The sequence below is a fragment of the Erinaceus europaeus genome, chromosome 15, assembly GCF_950295315.1.
Source record: "Erinaceus europaeus chromosome 15, mEriEur2.1, whole genome shotgun sequence".
Lineage (NCBI taxonomy): Eukaryota > Metazoa > Chordata > Mammalia > Eulipotyphla > Erinaceidae > Erinaceus > Erinaceus europaeus.
This window is the reverse complement of record NC_080176.1, coordinates 24,653,589-24,681,460: the sequence shown is the minus strand read 5'-3', so window position 1 is coordinate 24,681,460 and position 27,872 is coordinate 24,653,589. Positions and strand designations below refer to the sequence as shown.

General features: G+C 46.3%; 2 protein-coding genes across 3 annotated transcripts; one reads left to right on the top strand and one right to left on the bottom strand.

The window, feature by feature from the left end:
• Positions 1-346: 346 nt before the first annotated feature.
• Positions 347-27,872, bottom strand: ARPC1A (actin related protein 2/3 complex subunit 1A). Of its 2 annotated transcripts, none has more exons than XM_060173363.1 (10): positions 27,716-27,872; positions 19,377-19,469; positions 18,162-18,266; positions 11,296-11,518; positions 8,655-8,762; positions 6,794-7,006; positions 5,034-5,124; positions 4,637-4,830; positions 2,211-2,301; positions 347-740 (listed from the first exon to the last, which is right to left on the bottom strand). In XM_060173363.1, exons 2-10 carry the CDS (start codon positions 19,438-19,440, stop codon positions 702-704), a joined length of 1,128 nt encoding a protein of 375 aa, XP_060029346.1. In that variant the 5' UTR covers positions 19,441-19,469; positions 27,716-27,872; the 3' UTR covers positions 347-701. The 2 variants fall into 2 exon arrangements, with proteins under 2 accessions (XP_060029346.1, XP_007536337.1); XM_007536275.3 differs by having other exon boundaries at positions 5,034-5,109.
• On the top strand, positions 20,732-22,907 carry LOC132533137 (UPF0545 protein C22orf39 homolog). Its single transcript, XM_060173382.1, has one exon. It carries the CDS (start codon positions 21,152-21,154, stop codon positions 21,392-21,394), a length of 243 nt encoding a protein of 80 aa, XP_060029365.1. The 5' UTR covers positions 20,732-21,151; the 3' UTR covers positions 21,395-22,907.

Here is a 27,872-nt window from a genome sequence, read left to right as displayed (position 1 = left end):
TGTTAAAATGATGTCCCGATCTCTTTCACAAAATTAGTTAAAAAAAAAAATCTAAAAAAAGAAAATAGAAAAAAGAAACCAGTGGTCCGGGAGGTGATGCAGTGGCTAACGCACTAGACTGTCAGGCATGAGGTCCTGAGTTCTATCCCCGGCAGCACATGTACCAGAGTGATGTCTGGTTCTTTCTCTCTCTCCTCCTATATTTCTCTTTAATAAATAAATAAAATATTTTAAAAAACAAATAAATTGTTAAAATAAAAAAAAACCAAAGGTCTAAGATACGACTTAGAATTTACCCATATTTTTCTATAAAAGAATGGAAAGATTTAAAGAACAGAACCAAAGCCACATTCAGCCTTTTTAATTTTTTAGCAGACAACTTACACACTTCCCCACCCTTTCCTTTAAGTTAGTGTGACACTTTTTCATAATCAACTACTTAAAGAGACGCTTTGGTCAAGAAGAATGGAATGAAATAGCAGAAACAAAAACGAAAAACTGCAGATCACTGCTGTTTGAAAGAAGAAAACAAAACAAAAACCAACACTTTCACCCATGATCTGCAGACAAGAGCATGGTGTCGGCATGCCGAGTCTGCAGTGTTTCTGGCAGCTGGCTCTCCTCACCGACATGCAGGTGGCGGGGTGCCATCTGTGGGAGCCCGTCAGTCTGTCCTGCTGTCCCAGGAGGCTCGTTCAGCTTCACATTATCCGGAGGCCCTGGATGGAAGACTCCAAGGTCTTGAGTAAAGGCAGGAAGACAGCCATGTTACTAAGGACTTTACACATTCTGATGCCCCCCACTATATTATAACCACTCCAGGGTCTGGACCCACAGATACACTCTTCCTGGACCTCTGGTGCTGCCAGCCGTGTGTGCCATAGGCCGGTGGGTACACTCACCTGGGAGCCCACAGTCCCTGTGTCACTGGGCCTTACTGAGGATAAGTCGCTGTGTGCATGTCCCTAGTTTCTGTCCCACACTGCACTGCGCGCCTGAGTGGCAGGCACCCCTAGTTTCTGTGGGCCACCACAGGGCAGGGGCTTAGAGCCAAGTGGGTCTGAGAGATGGTCACACTGATTTACTTCCTACTTTGGAGGCGCAGGAAGAGAGAAAAGAACCTGGACTACATGGTGGCTCTGATGACATGAGGCCGGGACAACCAGGACATGAAGCCCAAGGAGGTGAAAAGGGGGAGAGGCTTTTGCAGGAAGACCGTTTCTCCAAAGAGTGTTCTGGAGGCTTTTTCCGTTCTTCATATTTGGCCCAGAGAGGGGGAGATGGCATAGTGGGTGCATGGGCAGGGAGTGATGAAAGACATGCTTCCTATCACAACTGGGGGTCACTTCCTCATCTCTGTGCAAGGGGCTCAACTCTGCCTGGAGCCCAGGGCTTGGTGTTTCCCCTCTCTAGTCCAGACCAGCTCCCCTCAGTCCCTGACCTGGCCCCGACCCCTTTGAGCTTCACCTCCCCAGGACCCGCACCTTAGCCAGCACCCCACATGTTCCCATATCTGCAGACACAGCACAGGTACAGCCTCTTCCCCATCGTCCAAACTCCTAATGGACAACACAGACTTGGCTCCTCTCCTCTCCTCACCCACAACTCTCTCTACCAGACCAACCCCTCAAAGGCCATGAGGCTTCAAAATCCCCAGTACTGAGCACCACGGCTGGCACCCAGCAGGGACCAGTAAATACTGATTTAATTCATTTATGTAAACCATAGAAAGAGATTTCTAGAGCGGCCAGAGAGATGGGTCAGTGGGTACAATGTAGGACTTCTATGCACAAGGGCCTGTGTTGAGTCCTCAGTGTCACCTGTGCCTCTACTGAAAAGCAATCTTTTTTTTTTTTTTTTTAAAGATTTTATTTATTTATGAAAAAGATAGGAGGAGAGAGAAAGAACCAGACATCACTCTGGCACATGTGCTGCCGGGAACTTGGGACCTCATGCTTGAGAGTCCAAAGCTTTACCACTGAGCCACCTCCCGGACCACAAAAAGCAATCTTTTAAAAATATATATATATTTATCTACAGAGTCAAACCTAGACATGTGTCCAACACAAGGACCGTAACACCTGATTTTCCCTTAAAGGATAAATGGACATCTAGAAGTGCGTGTTCTACTAAGCTCAAGAAATATCCCCCCCCGCCGCAACATGCACACACAAACTTATACAAAGTTTGTTCTGAAAGGAAGAAAATACCTTGAAGTCCCAAATTGTCATGGCTCCGTCAATGCCAGTAGTGCAAAATTTGCGACAGTCTTGCTTGTCCACCTCGTAGATAGACACCTGACTGAAAACAAGCAGAGGGACTAAGCCACAACCTTCCTAATGGGGGGCGGGGAAGGGTGGGGGTGGGGGGGTGAGGGGCAGGGGTTGACGTGGAGGAAATGAAGTATCAACTCCAGACATTAAGTCGTCTGGCGGCATTGGGCTGCAGCAGTCTGACTCAGAACACAGGTGGATACAGTTGCTTTTATTTACTTATTTTTAAAGATTTTATTTATGAGAAAGACAGGAGGAGAGAGAAAGAAACAGACATCACTCTGGCACATGTGCTGCCAGGGATCAAACTAGGGACTTCATGATTGAGAGTCCAAAGCCTTATCACTGCACCATCTCCCGGACCACGCTTTTATCTTTTATTTATCTAGTGTATGTGTTTTATTACCTCAAGGGTGAGGGGGACGTGCGGGAGCTGTACTGACTAGGGGGATATGGATAAGGAGGACCAGCCGGGGAGCAACATGGTCAGAGAAGAAGTGGAAACTATTTGTCTTTTTTTTTTTTAATTTATTATTTATTTATTTATTTATTTTTTAACCAGAGCACTGTTCAACTCTGGCTTATAGTGGTGCGGGGGATTGAACCTGGGACTTTGGAGCCTCAGGCATGAGAGTCTGTTTGCATAACCATTATACTATTTACCCTCCACCCTTTAAAAATTTTTTTAAATAGATTTTATTTATTTATGAGAAAGAGAGGAGGAGAGAAAGAACCAGACATCACTCTGGCATATGTGCTGCCGGGGATCAAACTCGGGACTTCATGCTTGAGAGTTCAAATCCATGTCACTGTGCCACCTCCCGGACCACTATTTCTCTGTTTTAAGCCAGAGTCATGATGAAGCGAGATCTAACTGGCTCCCAAACCCCTCAGAAGTCACCAAGACAGCCCTGGCACAGAAACTGAGGTCTCTAAACATCTGAAACTGATGATAACTGGCAGCCACGAGATTCCAACCTGGCAAAGAGGTGAGGAGAGATGAAACAACTTGTCTCATTGTCTGAACAGCTTTCAGACACATCACTCACTGCCACAGCTCAGACTATGTTTTTTTCTCTTCTGAAAAGTCTAGAACTTATCCTCCTAGGGAGGAAGGGATGGCATACTATAAGGTCTTGGACCTAAGAATAGCTTCTACAATTTCTCAATGTTTGGAAAACAGTGGAAAGAGGTCAATGATATCAGCATGTGAACATTGTGTGAGATTCAATCTTACTATCTATTCAGTGTGACAGAGACATAGCCGATCTCACTCAGGTGCTCTGGCCCTGGCTGCTTTTGTGCCCAATGCTGGGCTTAGGGGGAAGGAGACTGGGTAATCTGTCAAAGCCTGAAATGCCCACAGCAGCCCAGAAGGTGGCACAGTTGGTCAAGTGTTAGACTCTCAAGCATGAGGTCCCAAGTTTGAGTTCTCTTATCACATGTGCTGAAGTGTTGTCCTCTCCTCAAATGGTATATGTTAAGAAATGCTTACTGTCTGGTGCTTGACAGAGTAAGCTAGTTAACCTGCAGGCTTGCCAGCAGAGAGAACAGAATAGCTGCAAACGGACATTCACATGCCCATCGCATTTCACATTTAACCTCAGATTCTCATAATCTCATTTCACATTTAACCTCAGATTCTCAGAATCTGCATAGAGGTGGAAGAATTCTACAAGTCATCTGAGACAGAAACTTGAAGAATGTGGAACAGTTCCACTATGCCTTCACATTCCCAGCTCTCAACAAGAGCAGACATTTCCAGCTTATTCTAAGTGGCCTTGGCTGGACATGAAGAGCACAGCCCACAAAGAGAAAGTATACAGAGTTCGCTATTCTTCCAGTCATCATTCCCACAACAAAAAGTCTCAGAACAACAAAAGGTTTAATCAGGAAGAGAAGATTCTACGACAGCCAACTCTGAACACACTCCTTCAAGCACATTTCACCTTTTCTCTAGCTTAAGAAAGTCAAGCCAAACTTTTTGTACAAAGCACAGGTCCCTTATCATATATAACGATATATGGAAAGTCAGATATGAAATCACCCATGGAAAATACCCGAAAGCCAGGGAGATAGCATAGTGGATATGCTAGAAGACTCCAAAGCTGCAGGCTCAGAATCCCCAGTTTCTTGTTTTTGAGAACACAAATTGACAAAGAGGCTGCTCTGATGGGCAGTGCCTGTCTCACCTGAGCCCTGAAGGGCAGGCTGACATGGTGGGGCACCTCAGTGCCACCAATTGGACACCAGAGCTCTGGCTCTGGGCTCAGGACACAATTCTCTCACCCACGCCACGAGGGGAGGAAGGGCAGCCTGGTCACTAGCTACACAGAGAGGCCCTGCGGCTGGGCGGCACCTACGTGATGCTGTTCTGGTGCAGTGTCTCCAGGGCTGTGTTGCGGTCCTCGGTTGTGGCTCTTTTGTCCATGTTGCGGAAGCGTTCCATGGCTGACATGTTGCGCTGGATGCTCTGTTTCGGAATGTCGAGCTTGGAGACGAAGGTCAGGCAGCCACGGTCGTCATAGTTAAAGAGCATCGGGCAGCAGTCGTGGCCCTGGGAGGAGAGATCAGTCAGCACCAGAGGGTGGCTGCCCGCCATCTGCCCCTCTACTTGCTGCTTCCCACTGCAGGTGTCCCTGGGAGCCCTGCTCCTTCTGAAGGGCTGTTGTACTGAACAGTCACAGAGCTGACATTGTTCCTGGCCTGCAGGACTCAACACGGCTCGTGGCCTGAGGAAAGCTGGAGAGCAGTACTTACGGCAGCCACCACACTGTTCTCTGAGACAAATGAGACGCTCAGGAGGGGCAGGAACTCTGTCTTCAGAGTGGAGACCCTGGATACAGGATGACTTGTTGAGCAGAGATGAAATAAGACTCACAGCTTCTTTATGGGTACAGAAGAGGAAAAAGGACCCCTTCTCACAGCCCCGACAGTGTAACCCCACGCTTCTTTCTAAAAGGAGCCCCCCACTAGGCGTTCAGGCTTCTCAGGCAAAAGCACAGGCCTCCCTTGAGCCTGTGCTCCACCTTCCCCCCAAAAGACCCCCCCACTCGTGACAAACTGCCCCACATCTCACTCCCCAGGTAGCCTGTGCTCCACATTCCTTTTGCCACCCAGAGTCCGCCCATCTTTTTTTTAAAAGATTATTTTTTTTTATTCATTCCCTTTTGTTGCCCTTGTTTTATTGTTGTAGTTACTGATGTCACTGTTGTTGGAGAGGACAGAGAGAAATGGAGAGAGGAGGGGAAGACAGAGAAGGAGGAAGACAGACACCTGCAGATCTGCTTCACCGCCTGTGAAGCGACTCCCCTGCAGGTGGGGGAGCCGGGGGCTCAAACTGGGATCCTTACTCGGGTCCTTGTGCTTCACGCCACATGTGCTTAACCCGCTGCATTACCACCTGACTCCCCCCACTTTTTAAAAAGACTTATTTATGAGAAAGATAGGAGAGAGGAAAAACCAGACATTACTCTGGCACATGTGCTGCTGGGGATTGAACTCGGGACCTCATGCTTGAGAGTCCAAAGCTTTACTACTGCACCACCTCCCGGACCACTTTAAAAAAAAAAACAAAAAAACTTTTAGGACTTTGGAGTCTCAGGTATGAGAGTCTGTTTGCATAACCATTATGCTATCTACCCTCCGCCTCAGAGCCCACCTATCTTTGCAAGCCCCCAGACCCCACCTGCAGAGTGAAAGTTTCATAAGCGCTGGAGCAGAGCTGCAGGTGTCTCTCACTCTCTGTCTCCCCTTCTACCTCCCCACTCTCTGTCTCTGTCCAAAATAAACTGTTAAGAAATGTTTCTAGGGTGGAGGGTAGATAACATAATGGTTATGTGTTGGTCTGCTTCTAAATTCTGCTTCTAAGACCCCTTCTGTTTCATTGGTTTAATCCCCCCTGCTTAACACTGTATTCTATTTACATAACCACTGTTAACTAAGCACCACCCTGCCTCCAGGGCATTGGTTTAATCCTCACTGTTTTGCACGTTTTTTCCTTCTCCCCACCCCCTATCCTACGTACATCCTCTTCGGACCTGACACTTCAGCCTCAAAATATATAAGAACAGGATTGTGATTAGCGATAGCTTAGATTGCGCTGCGTTCCACATGAATAAAGAGATACTGCTTCCCAGCTCAGCCATGAGTCCCTGGTCATCTGTCTCTTGCCCGTGAAGCTAGACCGGCAAATGGCGCCCGAACAGGGATTGGCAGTTATGCAAACAGACTCTCCTGCCTGAGACTCCAAAGTCCCAGGTTCAATCCCCTGCATCACCATAAGCCAGAGCTGAATAGTGTTCTGGTTAAAAAATTAAAAAAAAAAGTTTCTGAGAGAGACTTCTTTGAAAGGTCCTCTGATGTAATCTGTGTATTCTGTGACTCTGAAGGTTGCTGTGAGGTTCTGGTGGTATGGGGGTGGGGTGGCCTCGGCTGTGTCCTGTACTTCTGCCCAGGGAAGGGCAGGTGAGAGGGGAGTACCGGCCACCCAGCCCCCTAGTTGGGAGGCAGGTACTTACTGCACGCTTTTGGAGGCATCGGCCACAGACACGGTGCTGTCGTGGCTGACCCAGGCCAGGCGGCTGCCACTGGCGGAGAAGCTGACGCCGTGCACCCAGCCACCAGCTCCACTGCCACCAAACTCAGACATCAGCTGGCCGAAAGGCATCTTGCTACCCCAGGGTGTGCTGGCAGGCTTCTCGTCCACTTCCTTGATGTAGGCAGAAAACACTCTGTGAGGCAGGAGCACGGGGAGAGAGTCAATGGGAGTAGCTGTGTGGAGAAGAGACCACAGAAAGCAGAGAGATTGGGCAGGGACTTCAGAAGGTAGAGCGCTCACTTTACCCGGTGTGAGGACCAGGTTCAGGCCCCCAGCCACTACATGGGAGCACCACACAGAGGGGAAGCTTCAAGAGTGGTGCAGTACTGATACCTAGCTGAGTGCACGCATTACAGTGCACAATGGACTGGGTTCAAGCTCCCAGCCCTCACCTTCAGGGAGAAGCTTTATAAGCAACGAAGCAGGGCTGCAGGTCTCTTTCTCTCTCCCTCCCACTTTCTTCCTCTTTTTTCTTATTGGGGGGGATTAATAGTTTATAGTAAATACAGCTGTATCAAATTTCTCAGCTTTTTGCAAAACACTCCCCCCCCCCCGCCCGTCTAGGTCCCCCTCCAGCATCGTGCACCTGAGTACCCCCGACCCCCCAGAACACCTCTCTCAATTTCTGTCTCTATCTAAAATTAAAAAAAAAGTACTGTGGCATCTCTCCTCCTTTCTGTATCTCATCCTATATCTAAAAAAAAAAAAGTCTACTCTGGGCAGAGTTCTGGGAGGTGGAGAAGTGGGTAAAGTGTTGGACTCTCAAAGCTTGAGTTCAATTTCTGGCATCGCAAGTGCCCAGAGTGATGTCCTGGTCTGTTTTCTTTTTCTTTGTCTTTTTTTTTTTTTTAAATATTTATTTATTCCCTTTTATTGCTCTTGTTGTTTTATTGTTATTATTGATGATGTTGTTGTTGGATAGGGCAGAGAGAAATGGAGAGAGATGGGGAAGACAGAGAGAGGGAGAGAAAGACACCTGCAGACCTGCTTCATCACTTGTAAAGTGACTCCCCTGCAGGTGGGGACCTGGGGGCTAGAACCAAGATCCTTATGGTGGTCCTTGTGCTTTGTGCCACCTGTCTCCTTCTAACAAACCAATGGCAGGTATCAACCCTGTTAAAAAGAAAGCTGCAGAAAGCAGTGGAAAAGTGGGTAGATGGAGGCTTGGTTCTGGTGACCCTCTGTCGACCTCTGTGGTGGGAACAGTTTGAGGTGAAGGTGGTCCTTTTAGCTTCTTTCTTGGTTTCCATGAAGTTGAGAGTCCTTGACTTTTGACCCAAAGTTGAGAAGTAGGAGGGATGAAAAGTCAGCTGGAAACCCACACCTAAGCACAGCTACTACTCCGTACAGCTTCTTTTCAACAAGTTCTGAATTGAGGCCTGGGAGGTGGCATAGTGGATGAGGCACTGGACTCTCAGGCATGAGGCCCTGAGTTTGATCCTCAGCACTGCATGTGCTAGAGTGATGCACTGTGTATGTATGTGTGTGTGTGTGGGGAGACAGGAAGATAGAGAAGGACATAGAGAGACCTGCAGCTCTGCTTCATTACTTGTGAAGTGTCCCCTTCCCCCTGCAGGGAGGGCTGGGGGCTTGAACCTGGACCCTTGTGCATGGTAATGCATGTGCCCAATTGGGTGCACCACCCCCCAGCTCCTAACTCTTTTCCTAGGTCACCTTCATCTGAGTTCCTAGCACAGTGCTTTGCAGAAGGAGCCTTAGGTGTGTTTGGTGCAAGATGAGCCCTGGACAGCTCGAGTCTCCTGTTTCTCACGAGTTCCCACCTGCACTTGAAGTCACAGGAGCCCGCTGCCAGCAGTACATTGTTGGGATGCCAGTCCAAGCTGAGCACGGTGGAGCGAATCGGCTTTTTAATGTGCTTGCTGACCCACCTACAAAAGGAGAATGTCCATCTTAGTTCCCTCAGGCATCAATAACAGTCCCCAGACAACCTGTTATGTGGCTTGGAAGAACACAGCTGAGTGTAGTTCTCGTGGGGCTATGGAGCTCTTGCCAGAGAGGAGGCTCATTTCTTTCTTTCTTTCTTTCTTTTTTTTTTTTTAAAAATATTTATTTATTTATTCCCTTTTGTTGCCCTTGTTGTTTTACTGTTGTAGTTGTTGTTGTTATTGATGTCGTTGTTGTTGGATAGGACAGAGGGAAATGGAGAGCGGAGGGGAAGACAGAGAAGGAGAGAAAGACACCTGCAGTCCTGCTTCACTGCTTGTGAAGCAATTCCCCTGCAGGTAGGGAGCCGGGGGCTCGAACCGAGATCCTTACACTGGTCCTTGTGCTTAGTGCCACCTGTGCTTAACCTGCTGTGCTACCGCCTGACTCCCAAGGAGGCTCATTTCTAACAGGAGTCTGGAAAAAGGACTCTAGCTGGTCTTTTCGCTTCTGGCTTTTAGGCTTTGACATTCTTGGCAGAGTGGCTGGTTCTGAGCTGTTCCAGCTATACCAGGAAAAAGCTCACTAACAAGTTGATGAACTGACTCTGGTATTGCCCCCACGGGGCTTTAGATTATGTGTGACATTAACTTTGGAAAGAAAAATTGAGGTTTGAAATGACTTGGGATTTTCATTATAAATATCCGGTGACGTTGGATTAAACTTGAGTGTTGAGTTCAGTTTCCTATCTGGGTCTCTGAAGTTACATTATCTTTTTAATGTTTGTCCCCCTAGAGAAATCACAATCAAGAAATTAGCAAAGCCTCTTGTTGGGGATTAGTTTCTAACTCTCTAGCTTCACTCAGAACATTTATTCATGTCTAAGATTACTATTTTGGTTCAAAGAATTCCATTTCTGCTTTCAAACTTGTATAGAAATCAATCACATTCTGGAGTTCTGGACCTAACAGACTTAACAATGAGCCTGTCCTTGAAGCTAAAGTCCATTTATCGGGAATTTTCCTCTCAGGAACCTATATAAAAACAAACACAAAAATCATTCTGAAAGAGACAACCTTCTGACCTGCTTTACAATGTAGTTGCTCACTCAGCACTAGCATTTGCTGTGCCAGGGATTGAACCTGGGACCTCTTAAATCCAAGTCCTGAGCACTACATCTGTGCTAGCTCTCTAGCTTGTCAAGACTATCTTCCAATAAAGATGTGAATAGCCATGAGACTGAAGGCTGCTGAGGAAGAAAAGCTGTTTCTCATCTAGTCTTCATAGTCAGCCTTCAACTTATTTTTAACAGGCAGCATTCCACAGGCCTGCAGACATACTCGAGAGAAAAATGCATGTCTTGAATTCATAATTCAACTCTCTTAGAAATTCAGTCTTTCCAGATAATCAAAAGTTATGGAGATCTACTAAATTGCAAAGTGTAGTATGGTAACCCCTTCCTTTCACTGTCTTAACAGAAACCAAATAGTAACACTAACACAAAGATGAAAGTGTTCTCTATTTTTAGTGCAAATATAATACACACACTGCCGTTTCCTACTAAATGGCAATTCCTGAGGGGTACTCACTGCCCCTTCGGACTGCGTGCCAGGCATATCAGTGCTGTTCTCTGATCAAACAAACAGGAAGGAGCAGTTAAAACTAACCGCTGTATTCCAGCTGTGACTGGCTCAGCTATAAGTGACATATATACCAACAGCCTAATTGAATTTCCAAGATTCTGGTTATTTCCCCCTAAAATTTAAGTAGTTTATTATGAAAGAGGCAGAAGGGGAGAGAGACAGAGAGTGAGAGAGAGAGAGAGAGAGGGAGAGAGAGAGGAGAGAAAGAGAATAAGAACCTGAGCACTGCTTAGCTCTGCTTAAGGTAGTGCCAGGGACTGAACTTGGGATTTTGGAACTTCTGGGGCCTCAAGCATATATGTCCTCTAACAGACTGAGTTATTTCCCTGACCTAACTTTTTTTTTTTTTTTTTTTTTAAAGATTTATCTATTTACTAATGAGAGAGAGAAGGGAGAGAGAGAGAGAGGAAGAATGAGAGCATCAGTCTGGCACATGTGATGCTCTGGATGGAAGTACTCACTGAGCCATCTCCTAGGCTGCTTTGGTCGATTTTTACTTCACTGGTTTAAATAAGTAAATATTACACAAAAACACAGCTTTGGTTGGCAAATAAACTTTAAAGACAACACTGTTATCTACAAGAATCCTAGACATTTGAAGGAGATAGCCATAATGAACTGCAAAAAACAGCAACTTAGTGCAGCTAAGAAGAGTATTGCAACTCAAGAGAAAAAACAAGTTAGGAGATTGGAACATGGAAATCACAGCTCCACATTAATATGAGAAAAGAGTGAGATTTGACTTAGATGCAGGTAATAAAGAAAGAGCTCTCTCAGAACATGGAGACATTCAGGGAAAAATAAGCATTCACTCAGTGCTTCAAGAAGAGACTCAGAACATGGCAGTCCAAACACGTACTTACAGAGAAACAACACACGTTCAGAGGCATCTTACCAGTCATTTTCGGACTCGAAGTAGCAAACGGAAATGAGTCGTGCTCCACTCCCCACAGCAAATTTGTTCTCGAGCGGGGACCACTTGACAAAAGTGGCAGCGCGATTAATTCTCAGGATGACCAGGGTTGGCTTCCACACACCATCTTTCTGACTCCAGACATAGGCGTTGCGGTCTGCCCCGCAAGTGACGATGCGGTCGCTCTTGGGAGCCCAGTCAATTCCTGCAGATGAGATGTGTGTTTGCTTTCCTGAGCTGTGACAACTGACAAGGTGAGCTCTGGCACAAAGCTACAGGGTTGGCTGGGTTCCTTCTTCCCCTGCCCATATCATCACCACAGGCAGACACAGAATATGTCCTGCAAAGTCCCTGCATTTCAGGGTCCTCCGTGAGGTGAATAGGCTGGTCCCTCCACTCCTGCATCCAAAGGTTTCAATTATATTTTCTTCCATCTTCGATATTTTTCCTGAGAGTAACTTGGTTCATCCTCCCTCCCCCCAAGCTAGGGTCATCCTGAGTATGGGTGATTTCACTGCCCTCTTCCCCACTCTTTTTTTATTTCAGAGAGAGGGATACCACAGCAATCGAGCCTCCTCCGGTGTTGGTCTGAACCTAGGGTTCTCTTCTGGTGCTTTCTGAACTTGTGAACAGACCTCATTCCATAGTACTAACTGAAAGTGTGCTATGTGATTTCCAACTACTACAAAATACAAGTGAATAAAAATACTTTTCGGGAGTCCGGCGGTAGCACAGCGGGTTAAGCACACGTGGCACAAAGTGCAACGACCGGTTTAAGGATCCTGGTTCGAGCCCCTGGCTCTCCACCTGCAGGGCAGTCCCTACACAGGTGGTGGAGCAGGTCTGCAGGTATCTATCTTTCTCTCTCCCTCTCTGTCTTCCCCTCCTTTCTCCATTTCTGTCTGTCCTATCAAACAACGGCAACATCAATAACAACAATAACTACAATAATAAAACAACAAGGGCAACAAAAGGGAATAAATAAATATTTAAAAAAAAAAACTTTTCAGTCTATAGAGTGGAAACTAGAAGCTGATTCATGATATATTTCTGCTGGTGTCCAATCCGAGAATTTGTATGTACGTGTCTGTGAGTGTGTCTGCTCACACAACAGCAACTCTTGAGGTACTGGCCAGGTAGCCTACCACTCCACTCTCTTCTGACACCATCTGCCTGCAGATACTGTCACGTGCCACAGGTAAATGGTTCACCCCCACAGACTGTTCCTGTCCCCCCAACTTCAGATGTCAAATCTCAAACCAGCTACCCTCTGGGCTTTTGATTGTGAGTCAGAAGGACCTACAATCACTTTCTTGCTTCGGTTTGGTTCTTCTGCTAGAGCAGCAGACAGAACTCAGGAAGCATTTTACTTGTTAGATCACTGGCTTTTTATGATGTGGTATAAGCGTAGTTAGATGGAAGAGAGGTATAAGGTAAGGCACAGACAAGGGGCCCAGAGCCTCAGGCCTTCTCCAGGCAGGCTGTCCTCCCCAAATCCAATGTCTACCAAGCACGAAGTTCTCTTAACCCTGCCATTTTAGGTTTTTATGGAAGTCCCATCACACAGGCAGCAATGATGAAATCACTGGCCACAGGTGATTGACTCAGCTGCTGTCTGTCTGGAAAGTGAGAGTGGGACTCAAAATCCCAGCACTGATGAGGCAACTGACTCCACTGGCCATAAGTACCCCGTCCTCAGGTGCATTTCAAAGGCCACCTCATTAACACAACAAAAGACCTTTCAATGGTGCTCACCCAGTGAGTAATTTGTAAGGGGTTTTAAAAGTTCTATGCTGGGGGGTCGGGCGGTGGCGCAGTGGGTTAAGCGCATGTGGCGCAAAGCGCTAAGGATCCCGGTTCGAGCCCCCGGCTCCCCACCTGCAGGGGAGTCGCTTCACAGGCGGTGAAGCAGGTCTGCAGGTGTCTATCTTTCTCTCCCCTTCTCTGTCTTCCCCTCCTCTCTCCATTTCTCTCTGTCCTATCCAACAACGAATTGCGTCAACAAGGGCAATAATAATAACCACAACGAAGCTACAACAAGGGCAACAAAAGGGGGAAAAAAAATGGCCTCCAGGAGCGGTGGATTCATGGTGCAGGCACCGAGCCCAGCAATAACCCTGGAGGAAAAAAAAAAAAAGTTCTATGCTAGAAAGAGGACTGAAGACCAAGCATATTTCTTTCTCCTTCTTTCCTTCCTTTCAATTTATTTATGAATTAGAAAGAGAGAGGGGCAAGAGAACTAGGGCATCACTTTGGCTATACTCTGTGGGGGAATCAAATTTTGGATAGGAAGAAGGAAGGAAACTGGAAGAAAGAAAAGAAATAAAAATTGTCCACTGGGGGCAGCAAAGCACCAGTTCATTGCTCAGTTCTGGTATACAGTGGTGTGGGGGATTGAATCTGGGATGGCTGGGCTTCAGGCATGAAAGTCTGGTGCTCTAACACTGAGTATCTCTCTAGCCCTAAAAGGAGATGGTAATAAAACATTTAACACAGGGGGCTGGGAAGTGGTGCACCCAATTGAACACACATGTTACTATGTGCAAGGGCCTGGTTTCAAGCCTCTAGAATTCACCTGCAGAGGGGAAGCTTCACAACTGTTGAAAATGCTGCAGGTCTCTCTCCCCCTCCCCTCCATTTCTGCCTCCCCTCTCAATTTCTCTCTGTCCTATAAAGAACAGATAAACACATATTTAACATAGGAGAATAGATTCACATTAAAAACAAACACCATGTGGTCTGGGAGATGGTAGAGTGAATAAATTGTTAGACTTTCTAGCATGAGGTCCTGTGTTCAATCCCCAGCAGCATATATGCCAGAGTGATGCTATGGTTCTCTTTCTCTTCCTCTTCTCTCTCATAAAACAAGAAACAACAAATACTCCAGGGTTCTGATATCCCTTTGGTAATCGCCAAACTCTTTTTAGTACTGACTAGTCTTTCTTTTAGAAGCTTTAGAAGGTACTCCCCCCAACCTCTGTAGTTATTATTTGAGAAAATGACCCTTCATCTACAGTCAGTTATATTTAGATATTTTCCAACACCATTTTTTTTCCCCCAGATCTAAATAAAGTGTTTTGGACATTTGGACAGAAACTAGGCCCTGGAGTCAGGCAGTAGTGCAGCGGGTTAAGCACACGTGGTGCAAAGTGCAAGGACTGGCCTAAGGATCCCGGTTCAAGCCCCTGGCTCCCCACCTGCAGGGGAGTCGCTTCCTAGGTGGTGAAGCATCTGCAGGTGTCTTTCTCTCCCCCCTCTGTCTTCCCCTCCTCTCTCCATTTCTCTCTGTTATATCTAACAACAATGACATCAATAACAACAACAATAATAACTACAACAATAAAACAACAAGGGCAACAAAAGGGAAAATAAATAAATAAATATAAAAAATAAATACAAATTCTTTAAAAAAAAAAAAAAGAAAGTAGGCCCAAGTTCAACAGATTCTAGAAGAGAAGCAGGGGAGAAAAAGGAGGTAACTAAATATTTCACTTTTTTTTTTCTTTTCTATTTCTTTGGTCTTTCATCTTATCACTTACTCATTTAAAAGTATTTCCAAATGGTAAAATTCCAACCTAAAATATAAGTGTTCCCTTTTTTTAGGTTATAAGGCCATTGGGAAAAAGACATTAAAAAATCGGCCAAACTTAGTAGGAAAAAACAGGTCGTAGGAAAGCAATTACACAGGAATGGAAATGAAGGGTCTTTCTTTGGAGCTGGTTCAGCCCCGCAGTCAGTTGGCCGGTTCCCTGCACCCACCAGTCTCACGTACAAATCAAAGTGGAACGTAGAATACAAAGTATGCAGAGGATCAAAATGCCACTTTCCTGTTTGGGAGAAGGATATTTTATGCTCGTCTTTGCGCTTTGCGCCAACTGTGCTTACTTAACCCACTGCACTACCGCCCGACTCCAAGGGAGAAGGATATCTTTAAGCTCATCAGTAGATTGAGGGATTAGAAGTAAAATTCCAGGGCTTAATTGAAAACGAACAAGAAAGAAAGAGAAAAAAAATCATTGTAAGTTGCTTTTCCGTCATTTAAGTGCAAATAGCATTATGAGGAGAAGAGAGACCTACGACTGCAGAAGAATTTGTCACTGAAAAGCTATGGAAAATTAGTTCCATGTGCCTAGCCAAATGGTTTAAAGCAAGTGCCAGAAAATAGGATAAAGAAACTGTGGGAGTAAGGCTCAAAGAGTAAGTGTTCTTTCTGAAGGTAGCAGTAAGGGGCCTGGATGGTGGCGCACCTGGTTGAGTGCACCTGTTACAATGTGCAAGGACCTGGGTTTGGGGGAAAGCTTTGACAGTGGTGAAGCAGGGCTGAAGGTGTCTCTCTCACTCTTTATCTCCCCCTTTCCTCTTGATTTCTGGATGTCTCTATCCAATAAATAAATAAATAAAGACAATAGAAAAAAAAAAAAAAGGGCAGCAGTAAGTAAACAGCTGCACATGCATTTTAAATAGCCAAATGACTGAACTATAAAGCAGCACATTCTTGTGAAATCTGATGCTAGGGGTTTGGCTCACTGTATTCTGAAAGCCATTGCAAAAACTCTCTGTTTGAACCTCTGATTCCTCTGCCTGTGCTTGACGTATGCTTACTAAAACTCAGCACTGCTGCTTGCCACCTCTGCCCACCTCCTCACTGACAGTGTGTCAAAGACAGAAGTCAATGTACTGGGGCCAGGTGGTGGTGTACCTGGTTGAGCGCATATGCAAGGACCTGGGCTCAAGCCCCCTATCCCCACCTGCAGGGGGGAAGCTTCATAAGTGGTGACGCAGAGCTACTGGTGTCTCTTATCCTCTCTTTGAAGTTTTTTTATTATCTTTATTTATTGGATAGAGACAGCCAGAAAATCAAGAGGTAAGGGAGGAGAGAGAATGAGAGACACCTGTAGCCCTGATTCACCACTCGTAAAGCTTTCCCCCTGCAGGTGGGGACCAGAGGCTTGAACCTGGGTCTTTGTGCATTGTGACATGTGTGCTCAACTAGGTGTGCCACCACCTGGCCCCTCTTATCCTCTCTGTATCTCCCCCTTCCCTCGATCCTTCCGTCTCTATCCAATAATTTATATATATCTGAAATTAATGTACTTCCAGGAATCTGTCGTGGACTCAATGCTTGAGGAGTCAGATTTCCACAGGTCATTTTCCCAAAGCTCAAATGGAAAATGGCAAGAACAGCAAAGTTATAAAAAAAGAAATCAGGAAATATAACTTAGGAAGATGCCTCCTCTCACTCATCAGTCTGACCACATCAACTGTGTGTGGATGTGGGAATCAGCGCCTCCATGCAAAGCATTGGGGTGAGGGCATCGGAAGGGTGATGAGCCAAGCTGAAGGTGTGTGGTGGACGAGTCTCTGTGCATGGGGAGCCTGACAAGTGCCTCGAGGCAATAGGGAAAAACTGGGGACAGCCTGTCATCTGATGAATGCCAAATGGCATGAAGAGGATTTTAGAAACCAATGTGAAATGGTTTCAGCGTGGAATGCAAAAAGCCAGCTGCAAGTCACGCATGATGATGCCATGCCACTTAGGCAAGACTTAAAAAGAGTAGCCAAGAGGCCTACAGACGGCTTCTCCCCTGGAGTTATGCACTCGTATGCTCAAGGACAAAAACTAGAATGGGATAAGGTCATGTCAATTGACAGATTGCCTTCTGGGGAAGAGAAGAAGGCTGGGTGGTGAAGAGGGGATTTTATCATTACCTGGAAACTATTTCTCACAAATACATCTTGGTTTCCTAAATTTCCTGGCACGGGGTTAAAAAGATAAATAGCTATTAATTCTGAGTAGCAGGAATCTGGGTATTCGTTAGTACTATTCTTTGTTCTTTTTAAGACTGTGGAATGTCTTTTTCACCCCAAAATCAACATGTAGGAATCTTCTGGAAGACAGTGTTCCCTGAGCACAAAGGAATAGTTTGGCTTACATGATCCACACAGCTAATATGCTGTCTGGTTTTTTGCTCTCCACATTTTCTCACCTAATATCAGTTTTTTTTTTTTTTTTGCCTTATTGTTGGGGCTCAGTATCTGTACTACAATCCACTGCTCCTGGAGGCCATTTTTCCCCATTTTTGTTGCCCTTGTTATTATTGTTGTCATTGTTATCACTGCTGTTGTTGGATAGGACAGAAAGAAATGGAGAGAGGAGGGGAAGACAGAGGGGGAGAGGAAAACAGACACCTGCAGACCTGCTTCACCGCTTGTGAAGTGACCCCTATAGGTGAGGAGCCGGGAGCTCGAACCGGGAACCAGGATCCTTGTGTTGGTCCTTGTGCTTCATGCCATGTGTGCTTAATCTGCTGAGCTATGCCCAGCTCCCCATTTTCTCAGTTCTCAGAGTAGGCTTCACGCTTTCCATAACACTACAGAGTGCTGTGTACCACTGATTTGAAGCACTTAAAAAAACTACTTTATGGGAGTCGGTTGGTAGCACAGCGGGTTAAGCACACATGGCGCAAAGTGCAAGGACTGGTGTAAGGATACCAGTTCAAGCCCTGGGTTCAAACCCCGGCTTCCCACCTGCAGGGTAGTAGCTTCACTGGCAGTGAAGCAGGTATGCAGGTGTATATCTTTCTCTCCCTCTCTCTGTCTTCCCCATTTCTCTCCATTTCTCTGTCCTATCCAAAAATGATGACATCAATAACAACAACAATACAACAAGGACAACAAAAGGAATAAATATTAAAAGTAAATAAACAAATAAAATTTTTAAAAAAACATTTAAAAATCCCCTAAATTACTATTATAACTTTTTCCAAGAGAACTCAGTATGTCCTGACCAATTTTTAGGCCATTTATTTAAAGGGCAGGGTGCTAAGTCTGGGCTGTTTTCCCATTACCTGTGATGTGTCCATTGTGCTCCTTAAGTTCATGAGCTTTCACCCACTGGCTCCCATTCTTCTTGTAGATGTGAACTTCGTGATTATTGGGACTGAGGGCGATTTCTGGAGAAAAACATCATATAATCATTAACACCCCAAACTGAAATTGTCGATGAAAAAAAAAAGCAGTGTGTCACAGTTGGCATTTTAAAAAGGAACAGGAAAGCTGTTTTCAGAAATGGTTCCTGATGTCTACCCCTGAAGAATTATTTTCATCTTTCTTTCCATTTTTATTTGATAGTACAGAGAAACTGAGAGGGATGGGGGGATAGAGAGGGAGAAAGACAGATACCTGTAGACCTGCTTTGTAGTTCCTGAAGTGTCCCTCTGCAAGTGTAAAAAAACATACTTTTTTGGGGGTCGGGCAGTATAGCACAGTCGGTTAAGCACATGTGGCGCAAAGCACAAGGACTGGTGTAAGGATCCCGGTTCGAGCCCCAGCTCCCCACCTGCAGGGAAGTCGCTTCACAGGTGGTGAAGCAGGTCTGCAGGTGTCTATCTTTCTCTTCCCCTCCTCTCTCCATTTCTCTCTGTCCTATCCAACAACAAATGACATCAACAATAACAATAATAACCACAACAAGGCTACAACAACAAGGGCAACAAGGGGGGGAAAATGGCCTCCAGGAGCAGTGGATTCCTGGTGCAGGCACTGAGCCCCAGCAAAAACCCTGGAGGTAAAAAAAAAAAAAGGATTTTTTTTTTTTTTGCCTCCAGGGCTATTGCTAGGGCTTGATGCAGCACTATGAATCTACTGCTCCTGGAGGCCATTCCCCTCCCCCCATTTTATTGGATAGGACAGAAAGAAATTGAGAAGGGGAGATAGAGAGGGAGAGAGGAGAGACACCTGCTGACCTGCTTCACTTCTTGTGAAGTTTCCCTTCTGCAGGTGGGGAGCCGGGGTTCAAATGGGGATCTTTGTGCCTGTCCTTGCACTTTGTACTATGTGCACTTGACCCAGTGCACCACTGCCTGGCCCCTATATTTTAAAAGCATCTACAAGGGTTATAAGCATATAAAATTCTAATACATCATGGTTATGTAGAGAGATTCTCATGTCTGAGGCTCCAAAGTCCCAGGTTCAATCCCCCCCGCACCACCATAAGCCAGACCTGAGCAGTGCTTTGGTTAAAAAAAAAAAAAAAAAAGGAAAAAAGCTAGTAGTGCACTTACGGGTACGATCCCTGTTCCAGGCATGGCAGGTGATTGGCTCCAGCAAAAACTGATGCAGGGACATTTCTCTGAGTGTTTTCAAAGGGTGGGAAACTGCAATGAACAATGGGGGGGAAAAAAGCATTTAAAGCACAGAAGGCAACCAAAGACTGTGAGAATTTTGGCAGCTGTTGTGGACAGGGGGTGGGTCACAGAACTTCTGTGGTGGGTGCAGTGTGGAACTGTAATCCACAGTCCCAAAAATTATTATTAAATCACTAATAAACAGTTCAAAAAGGTAAATGCCAAACGTAATCAGTTAAACTGTAATCACCAATGCATTGCTTATTTTGTTGAATGTCATGGCTCAAAGATTGTTGGGCTACAGGCCATTCACAGTCTCCAATTATCATTCCACAGCTTACTCACTAATGATCAGAGGAAAACTATGCTTTTAAAGTAAAACCGCCCGACAGTCACCTTAAACATTCGAGCAAACGTATTATCACAGATGTTGGAACAACCTAGCCTGCAAACCTGCCTGTGAAACGTTCATATGCCAAACATACTTACTCTAAATCCAGTATGACCCACATCTAATTTACAGCTTAAAGGGGCAAAGAAGTCACTAACACCGCAAAAGAAATAAGCAGTTAAAGCCAGAACATGTGCCTTTCTTTTTTTTAAAAAAAGCTTTATTTATAATTCTTTTTTTTTAAAATTATTTATTTATTTTCCCTTTCGTTGCCCTTGTTGTTTAACATTGCTATGATTATTGATGTCGCTGTTGTTGGACAGACAGAAAGAAATGGAGAGAGATGGGGAAGACAGAGAGGGGGAGAGAAAGACAGACACCTGCAGACCTGCTTCACTACCTGTGAAGCGACTCCCCTGCACGTGGGGAATCGGGGACTGGAACTGGGATCCTCACGCTGGTCCTTGCGCTCTGCACTGCTCTGCACCACGTGCACTTAACCCGCTGTGCCACCGCCCGACTCCCCCACTTTATAATTTATAATAGCCACCACAATGGCTATCCCCATTTAAAAAATTATTTATTTATTCCTTTTTTGTTGCCCTTGTTTTATTGTTGTAGTTATTAATGTCTGTCTTCGTTGTTGGATAGGACAGAAAGAAATAGAGGAGGGGAAGACAGGGGGAAAGAAAGAGAGACACCTGCAGACCTGCTTCACCACCTGTGAAGCGACTCCCCTACAGATGGGAAGCTGGGGGCTTGAACTGGGATATTTGAGCTTCACACCCATGTGTGCTTAACCCTCTGTGCTACCGCTCGACTCCCAAAACAAAAAAATTTTAAAGGAAGAAGTTATGGGACACTACAATTAAAAAAGATATGTGTCTGTCAGGATAGAAATGGACAGAACTTGAGGTGATCATGCTTAGCAAAGTAAGGAAAGAAGTGAAAGACAAACTACTGGATGTTTTCACTCATGTGGGTTGCAGAGAATTGAAATACACCAACTTAGGGGGAACAAGAAACCTGTCTCCACAGGCAGGGAGTATGGATCGACCTGTCAACGCCCATGTTCAGCGGGCAAGCAATTACAGAAGCCAGACCTCCCACCTTCTGCACCCCATAATGACCCTGGGTCATTACTCCCAGAGGGTTAAAGAGTAGGAAAGCTATCAAGGGGAGGGGATGGGATACGGAGTTCTGGTGGTGAGAATTGTGTGGAGTTGTACCCTCTTATCCTATGGTTTTGTTGGTGCTTCCTTTTTATAAATAAAAACTAAAACAAACAAACACAAAAAAACCTGTCTCGAGTCAAGTGGACATGGCCAACATAGGCAGATGGCAGCCACTGCACCCCTGTGAGACCTACCACACGGAACAGAAGCTCTGCCAAAGCGCTAGGCACTTTCTGCATAGCTACTACGTGCATGGTGAGTGGTCGACCCGCAAGCAGTGGCGTTGCGACCCGGCCAGCTGCCAAGCCTGGGAGCAGCACCGCAGTGCCAAAGCCCAGGTTACAAAGAAGCACAACCTGGTGTGGGCCCTGAGGCAGAAACCCCCATAGACTGGCACCTTCCTCTGCCAGAGGAGGAGAAAGACAGATGATGAGCAGCCCCGTGTAGCCTCTTCTCATTCATGTGATCCACCTAAACAGTCTAATGTATCCCTGGAGGTTTCTGCATGACTTCAAACAGAAACGAATGTCTCCAGCTTCACTTCCCTGCCTCTCACCTGTCTATAGGGCACCCACTGCTGCTGTACTCTGAAAGACAAATGGGCCCACTGCACAGCTTCCAGGAAGCCTGGCATCACCACAGACTTCTGGACATCCGGGTCAAGTGGACTCATGTTATTCACCCACTTCCAAGCCTAAAGCAGCGGCACAGGGGAATGCCACCAGGAGGTCTAGAATTCTCAGGTAAACTGAGTGGTGGCCTAGGGTGAACCCGGAAGAGGGCAGAATGTGTCATCACCAAGCTAGGACCAGGAAAGTTGTTCATCACACACAATTGACTGTGCTGTGATGAACAACTTTCCTGGTATTAGCCTGGTGATGACACTGCCTTGCCAGCACAGGTGTTATACTCTACTGCTGTCCATGTGTCCACAGGCTCTGCATCACAGGTGGCCTGTGCCTCTGGATCAGTACTGTGCACCACCTAAGCTCACGGAAAAACCCTTGGAAACTCTGGTTTTCAGATGCATATGGATACACAACGCACAAGCTAGCATGGAAAGGGGTCATGGAGAGGAGCCGGGTGGTGGCGCACTTGGTAAAGCACACTTATCACCATGCGCAAAGGATTCAGTTTGAGCCCCTGCTCCCAACCTGCAGGAAGAGTGGCTCATGAACAGTGAAGCAGGTCTGCAGATGTCTTTCTGTCTCCGTATATCCCCTTCCCCGTCAATTTCTCTGCCAAAAAAGGATGGATCATGGAATCATGAATTAAAGCCAAGCTTCAGACACATGGATGTTAGGTCTCCTTCCCTCAGTTTCCCCTGTTCACTTTTCAGATAAGAGATACCACAAAGATCATTTCATACATTTGATTCTAAATAGAGGCTGAGAATTAAATCTACATTTGTTGAAATCATGACTTTTCATACCTGACATTATTGTGCTAAGCAGTATTAGAATTTTATATGCTTATAACCCTTGTAGATGCTTTTAAAACATATGTGTATGAACCAAATAAGAACGCTCTATTGCTACTACTAGTAATACCGTTTACGGTGACTGTACAGCAGCCCTAGTCCTGATGCTGAGGATGATGCTGTGAGGTCCTGGAGCCTTCCTGCTCTTTTCTGACCAGTGGAAGCCTCACTTTGAGTTCCTCCCTCAGGAGTAGGCCATGACCTGAACACAGTCAAACATCTTTTCACTTACCTTTTGGGGCAGAATAATTGTCACTTCAGAATAACATATATTAAAGAATAAGATTTGGGAAAGAAAAAAAAAAAAAAAAACCTGTCTCAAAGACTTTGTGAAAACTCTGGTACCCAAATCTAGATCTGCTTGAGGAAGCAACCATCCACCACCTGTAACTGGGCTAAAAGCATCAGCACCTTCTGCACTCCATAACAATCCAGGGTCCATACTCGCAGAGGGATAAAGAATAGGAAAGCTTCCAATGGAGGGGAGGGGATAGGGAACTCTGGTGGTAAGAATTGTGTGGAATTGTACCCCTCTTACCGTACGGTATGTTAATCATTATTAAAAAACAAAACCAAAAAAAAAAAAAAACCCTCCAGCACTTGCCCCCCCTCATTGCATTATATCCAAGAGGCACTGGCACAATGCATTTAATGACAAGTGCTGACGTTAACCCAGGCTGGAGATAGATGTGAGACAAATGGAGGGAAGCAGGAGAAATGTCCCTGCTAATTGTTATAATAAAGGAATCCAAAGGCTAAACAAGCAAGAAAGCACCCAATGTCTTGGACTAACAAAGAAATGCCAGTGTCTCATACTCTAGTCCAACAGTAAAGATACTGAGATCATTAATTCTACTCTTTTTACATGTTCTAGAAAGCAAATTCCAACTCACAAATTGATTGGAAAATTAAAAACTTTTTTCAATTAATTCAAATGAGATTAAAAAACATTTCTTATTTATTATAATAAGAGAGGAGAGCAATGATACCTATGGTTTATTGTAGTGCTGGGGATTGAACCTTGGACTTTGGGGCCTCCAGCATGAGACTCAGGTGTGCGAATGCTGTGTGATTTTTCCACCTAGGAAACTCCTCTCTTGGCTTCACTGCTCTAGGCCAACTTTTTCAGATGGAGAGACACGGATGGAGGGAAAGACACCAAAGTTTCCTCCAGTGTGGTGGGGCTGGGCTCCAACCTGGGTCGTTCACACGTCAAAGCAAATGCACTATCTTGCCAGCCTCCAAAAGACTTCTTAATTTATTTTTAAATTCAATTTACTTAGTAATGAGTGAGTGGGAGAGAACCAAAGCACTCTGGCATACACAATACTGGGAATTGAACCGAGGACCTCGTGCTCACGGGTTAAACACTTTACTTGTTTAATCTATGTCTTTACTTTCTTCATTTGATAGGATAGAAATTGATGGGAGCTGGGCGGTAGCGCAGCAGGTTAAGCGCACATGGCACAAAGCGCAAGGACTGGCGTAAGGATTCTGGTTCGAGCCCCCGGCTCCCCACCTGCAGGGTAATCGCTTCACAGGCGGTGAAGCAGGTCTGCAGGTGTCTGTCTTTCTCTCCCCCTCTCTGTCTTCCCCTCCTCCATTTCTCTCTGTGCTATCCAATGACGACAAAATCAATAACGACAACAATAACTACAAAACAAAACAACAAGGACAACAAAAGGGAAAATAAATAGAATGTATGTAAAAAAAGTTTTAAAAAAGAAAGAAATTGAGGGGATAAAGAGAGAGACACCTGCAGTACTTGCTTCACTCATGAAGCTTCCCCCCGTAGGTGGGGAGCAGGGGCTCGAACGTGGGTCCTTGCTCACTGTAATATGTACGCTTAGCCAGGTTTGTCACCTGGTTCAGGCCCCTGAATCTGTGTCTTTAAATCAACTTCCAGTTGCTTGTTGCTGCATGACTCTCTTCATCTGATATCAGATGCTGCCCTATCACAACAGGCTTTACTTATAGCTATTTAAAATAACATGCTGTGGTGCAAATGCCTCTAATTATAAGCAATTTAGTTCAAAAGATACATTTTATAGGCTCATTTGTTAACTGAACAGATCTGGACTGCAAATTAATAATTTCATAAAAGAACAATCTTCATGTACTGTTAAAAAGGAACAGCTGGAGACAAAGGTTTTCTCATTCTGCAACAGCTTTCTAAGCAGTGCAACAAAGTCTTGCAAAGAGGTAACCAGCTACACCAGGGCAGGGTTACTTCTCAATGTCTGTTTCTAATTCTGCTATATCACTCAAGTTCCATATTTGGACATACACTCAGACCTGGGATTCTTTTATAATCATGGGGCTATTTTAAGTTTGTAGGCCGAGACAACACCCATGCTTGTCAAATTTATAATGCAGCCAGTAAACACAGCTTGTACTCACAAATGCAGTGACTGCAGGATATAACAGCTTGGAATTTTGTACCAAGGAAAATTCTGTACGTTCTGTCATAGGGTGATAATTATAATTTTTAAACTGTGAATAATATTTATGAAACCTGAAGATTCATTCTTTCAATGGGGTTGAGAAAAGGGGACCAAGAGAAAGGTGGGGACACGAAACTTAACTAGCTCTTACTGATAACCTTTTAACTTTATTTTTTAACTTTATTTTTGTCTTTATTTATTTATTTATTTATTTGCCAAAGCACTGCTCAGCTCTGGCTTACAGTAGTGCCAGGAATTGAACCTGGGACATTGGAGACTCAGGCATGAAAGAAAGTCTTTTGTAGAACCTTTATGCTGTCTCCTCAGCTCCTGATAACCTTTCAATATCCAGCCCTGAGAGTGATAATACTTTATAACATGGTATGATTCCAGGGGCGTCCTGTGCCCCCACCTCCCTTCCTTGCTCATCCCTGAGTACAGTCTTTCCGTATCTGGTTAGTCATGGGCCACGTGGGTGGGGGAGACAGCACAGTGGCTATGCAAAGAACTTTCTTTTTAAAAAAAACATTTATTTATTCCCTTTTGTTGCCCTTGTTGTTTTGTTGTTTTAGTTGTTGTTGTTGTTGTTGGATAGGACAGAGAGAAATGAAGAGAGGAGGGGAAGACAGAGAGGGGGAGAGAAAGACACTTGCAGACCTGCTTCACCGCTTGTGAAGCAACCCCCCTGCAGGTGGGGAGCTGGGGGCTCGAACTGGGATCCTTATGCTGGTTCTTGTGCTTTGTGCGCAAAGAACTTTCATACCTGTGCCCCCAGAGTCCCAGGTTCAATCGCCCATAGCACCATAAGCCTGATCTGTGCGGTGTTCTGGCAAACAAACAAACATGGGTTTGAATCCTGGCTTTGACACACACAAGCTGAGATCCTCAAGTCACTCAATATCTCTAAACTTTTGTACCACTGACACTCCAGGTTGTTGGTAGGACTCCCCCCTAACCCTGAGACATAGCAAGTAAAAGCAAGTAGTACAGAGCTAAGCCCCAAAACTGATGCCTGACGAGTGAGTTCACTTCCTCCCTCTGCCCTGAAGCGTTGGAAGCATCCCTAAAAGCAGACTCCAGTTACCCTCTGAACTTGAAATTGTCTAGCATGCTGTAAATCCTCGGCCCTGGAGCTCGAAAGTATTCACACAAGTGGGACTTTCGGTTCCCTGAGCAGGGTCCGTTTTCAGGACAGTGATTCATCCAGCTTCTAATTGCTCTCATTACCCAACCCAGCAACACCAGGTACTCGGAGCAGGTCACCACACCCTCCCCAGTGCTCAGTGACAGGTTCCAATGGCTGGCCCCAGCCTCCCGGGATCTGCTTTAAGACAGGCATAATGAACTAAATCAAAATACTGACACCATCCCTCCGAGCTGGCTGTTGAGAGTTTGCCAGCTCCTGTTGATGTTTGTGTTAATCAGGGGGCATCTCTGAAGACTGCGGTAGGGAGCAGCCAGTTTGCTACAGCCACTCCTTGACCAAGAGCAGAAGCACTCTCCTAACTGGTATTCTCTCCCTCCCTCCCTCTCTTTTTTAAAGATACCTGGAGTAGCCTGGGGCCCACGTGACACTGCCAGACTTAAGGCAGTACCAGGATAACTGGAGGTCAGGAAGACAAGAGCGCAGGCAGACCGAATGGGCTGGCACCTCCTCTGGGCTCCAAGGCCGCCGCGTGACCACAGATGGCTTAAGGTGGCAGGTTGTCAGATGCACTGACCAAGCGTCCATGGTGTCTGTAGACCCAGGCCACCCGCATCTGACCCTTTCCTGGCGCCCCAGTCTGGGGGAGAGGGACAGGGAGGATGGAGACTGATGTGCCCCCCACCCCCACGCCCAGAAGCAGCCATGTTATTTGCAGGTTGACTGTGCACTTGCTCTGGGATACAGCACAATGCTTCTGCAAAAGTCTCTCCAGTCAGAGGCTCCCAGGTCCCAGCCCCAGCACCGCCATCAGCTAGAGCTAAGCAGGGCTCTGGGCTCTCTGTGTCGCCCTCATTAAAATAAATAAAAATGTTTAATACATAAACAAAGGGCAGGGGAGACAGCATCATGGTTCTGCAAGAGCCTCTCCTACCTGAGGCTCTGAGGTCCCAGGTTCAAGCCCCAGCACCCCCATTAGCCAGGGCTGAGCGGGGCTCTGGGCTCTTTCTCTTCCTCTCTCCTATCCATCTATCCATCTCATCATCTATCTCTGTCATTAAGTAAATAAATGATATATTATAAAGAAACTCTCCTGCCGGAGGCTCTGAGGTCCCAGGTTCAAACCCCATGATCGCCATCAGCCAGAGCTGAGCAGGGCTCAGGGCTTTGTCTGCCTTTCTCTGTCTCTCTCTCATTAAAATAAAGTTTAAAAAAGATACAGAGAACTGGAGGGGCGGGGGCGGGTCTTCCTTGAATCCCCCTGGGGGATAGTAAATGGGAAATAAGCGGGCGGCTTTCTCCGCCAGGGCCCCTCGCAGGCACCGTGGGCGAGTCGACCGCAGCTGAGGGGCGATGGCTGGGGGCTGCCCCGTCACCGGTTTTGCAACTCACAACGGGGATGCATGGGGGTGGGAAGGACAATGACTGCCTGGATTCTGGCCCCGGCGGAGTTTGGAGCTGGCAAAGCGGCAGAGAGGCAACCTGTCCGCCGGGGACCCCTCCTCACCTCCCCGGGAGGATCGGGGATCCCGCCCCCTTCAGGCCCCTCGGTCTCCCGGCCCCGCCGCCTCCGCCCCCGAGGGTCCTGATCCCAGGCCGTCGTGGCCGCCAGCGCCAGAAGCCCCACCCGGCGGCCCCCTACCTGGGTCGGGGCGGTCCAGGGGGGTCCGGAGCGGCGGATTCGCGGACTCTGGGCAGTCGACGCGAACGGGCTCCGGCAGCGCGGGCGGCGGACTGAGGCCGGAAGGGAGCGGCTGACAGATCCCGGAAGTGGCCAGGGCGCCTGCGCGTCGCGTCGG

Coding starts and splice junctions, on each gene's coding strand:
- ARPC1A (XM_060173363.1), bottom strand. CDS start 19,440: ATGTCCCTGCATCAGTTTTTGCTGGAGCCAATCACCTGCCATGCCTGG. Junction 11,519..18,161: donor GCACAATGGACACATCACAG/GTAATGGGAAAA, acceptor TCTCATCTGCAG/GAATTGACTGGGCTCCCAAG. Junction 8,763..11,295: donor TTCGAGTCCGAAAATGACTG/GTAAGATGCCTC, acceptor CTCCTTTTGTAG/GTGGGTCAGCAAGCACATTA.
- LOC132533137 (XM_060173382.1), top strand. CDS start 21,152: ATGGCCAACATAGGCAGATGGCAGCCACTGCACCCCTGTGAGACCTAC.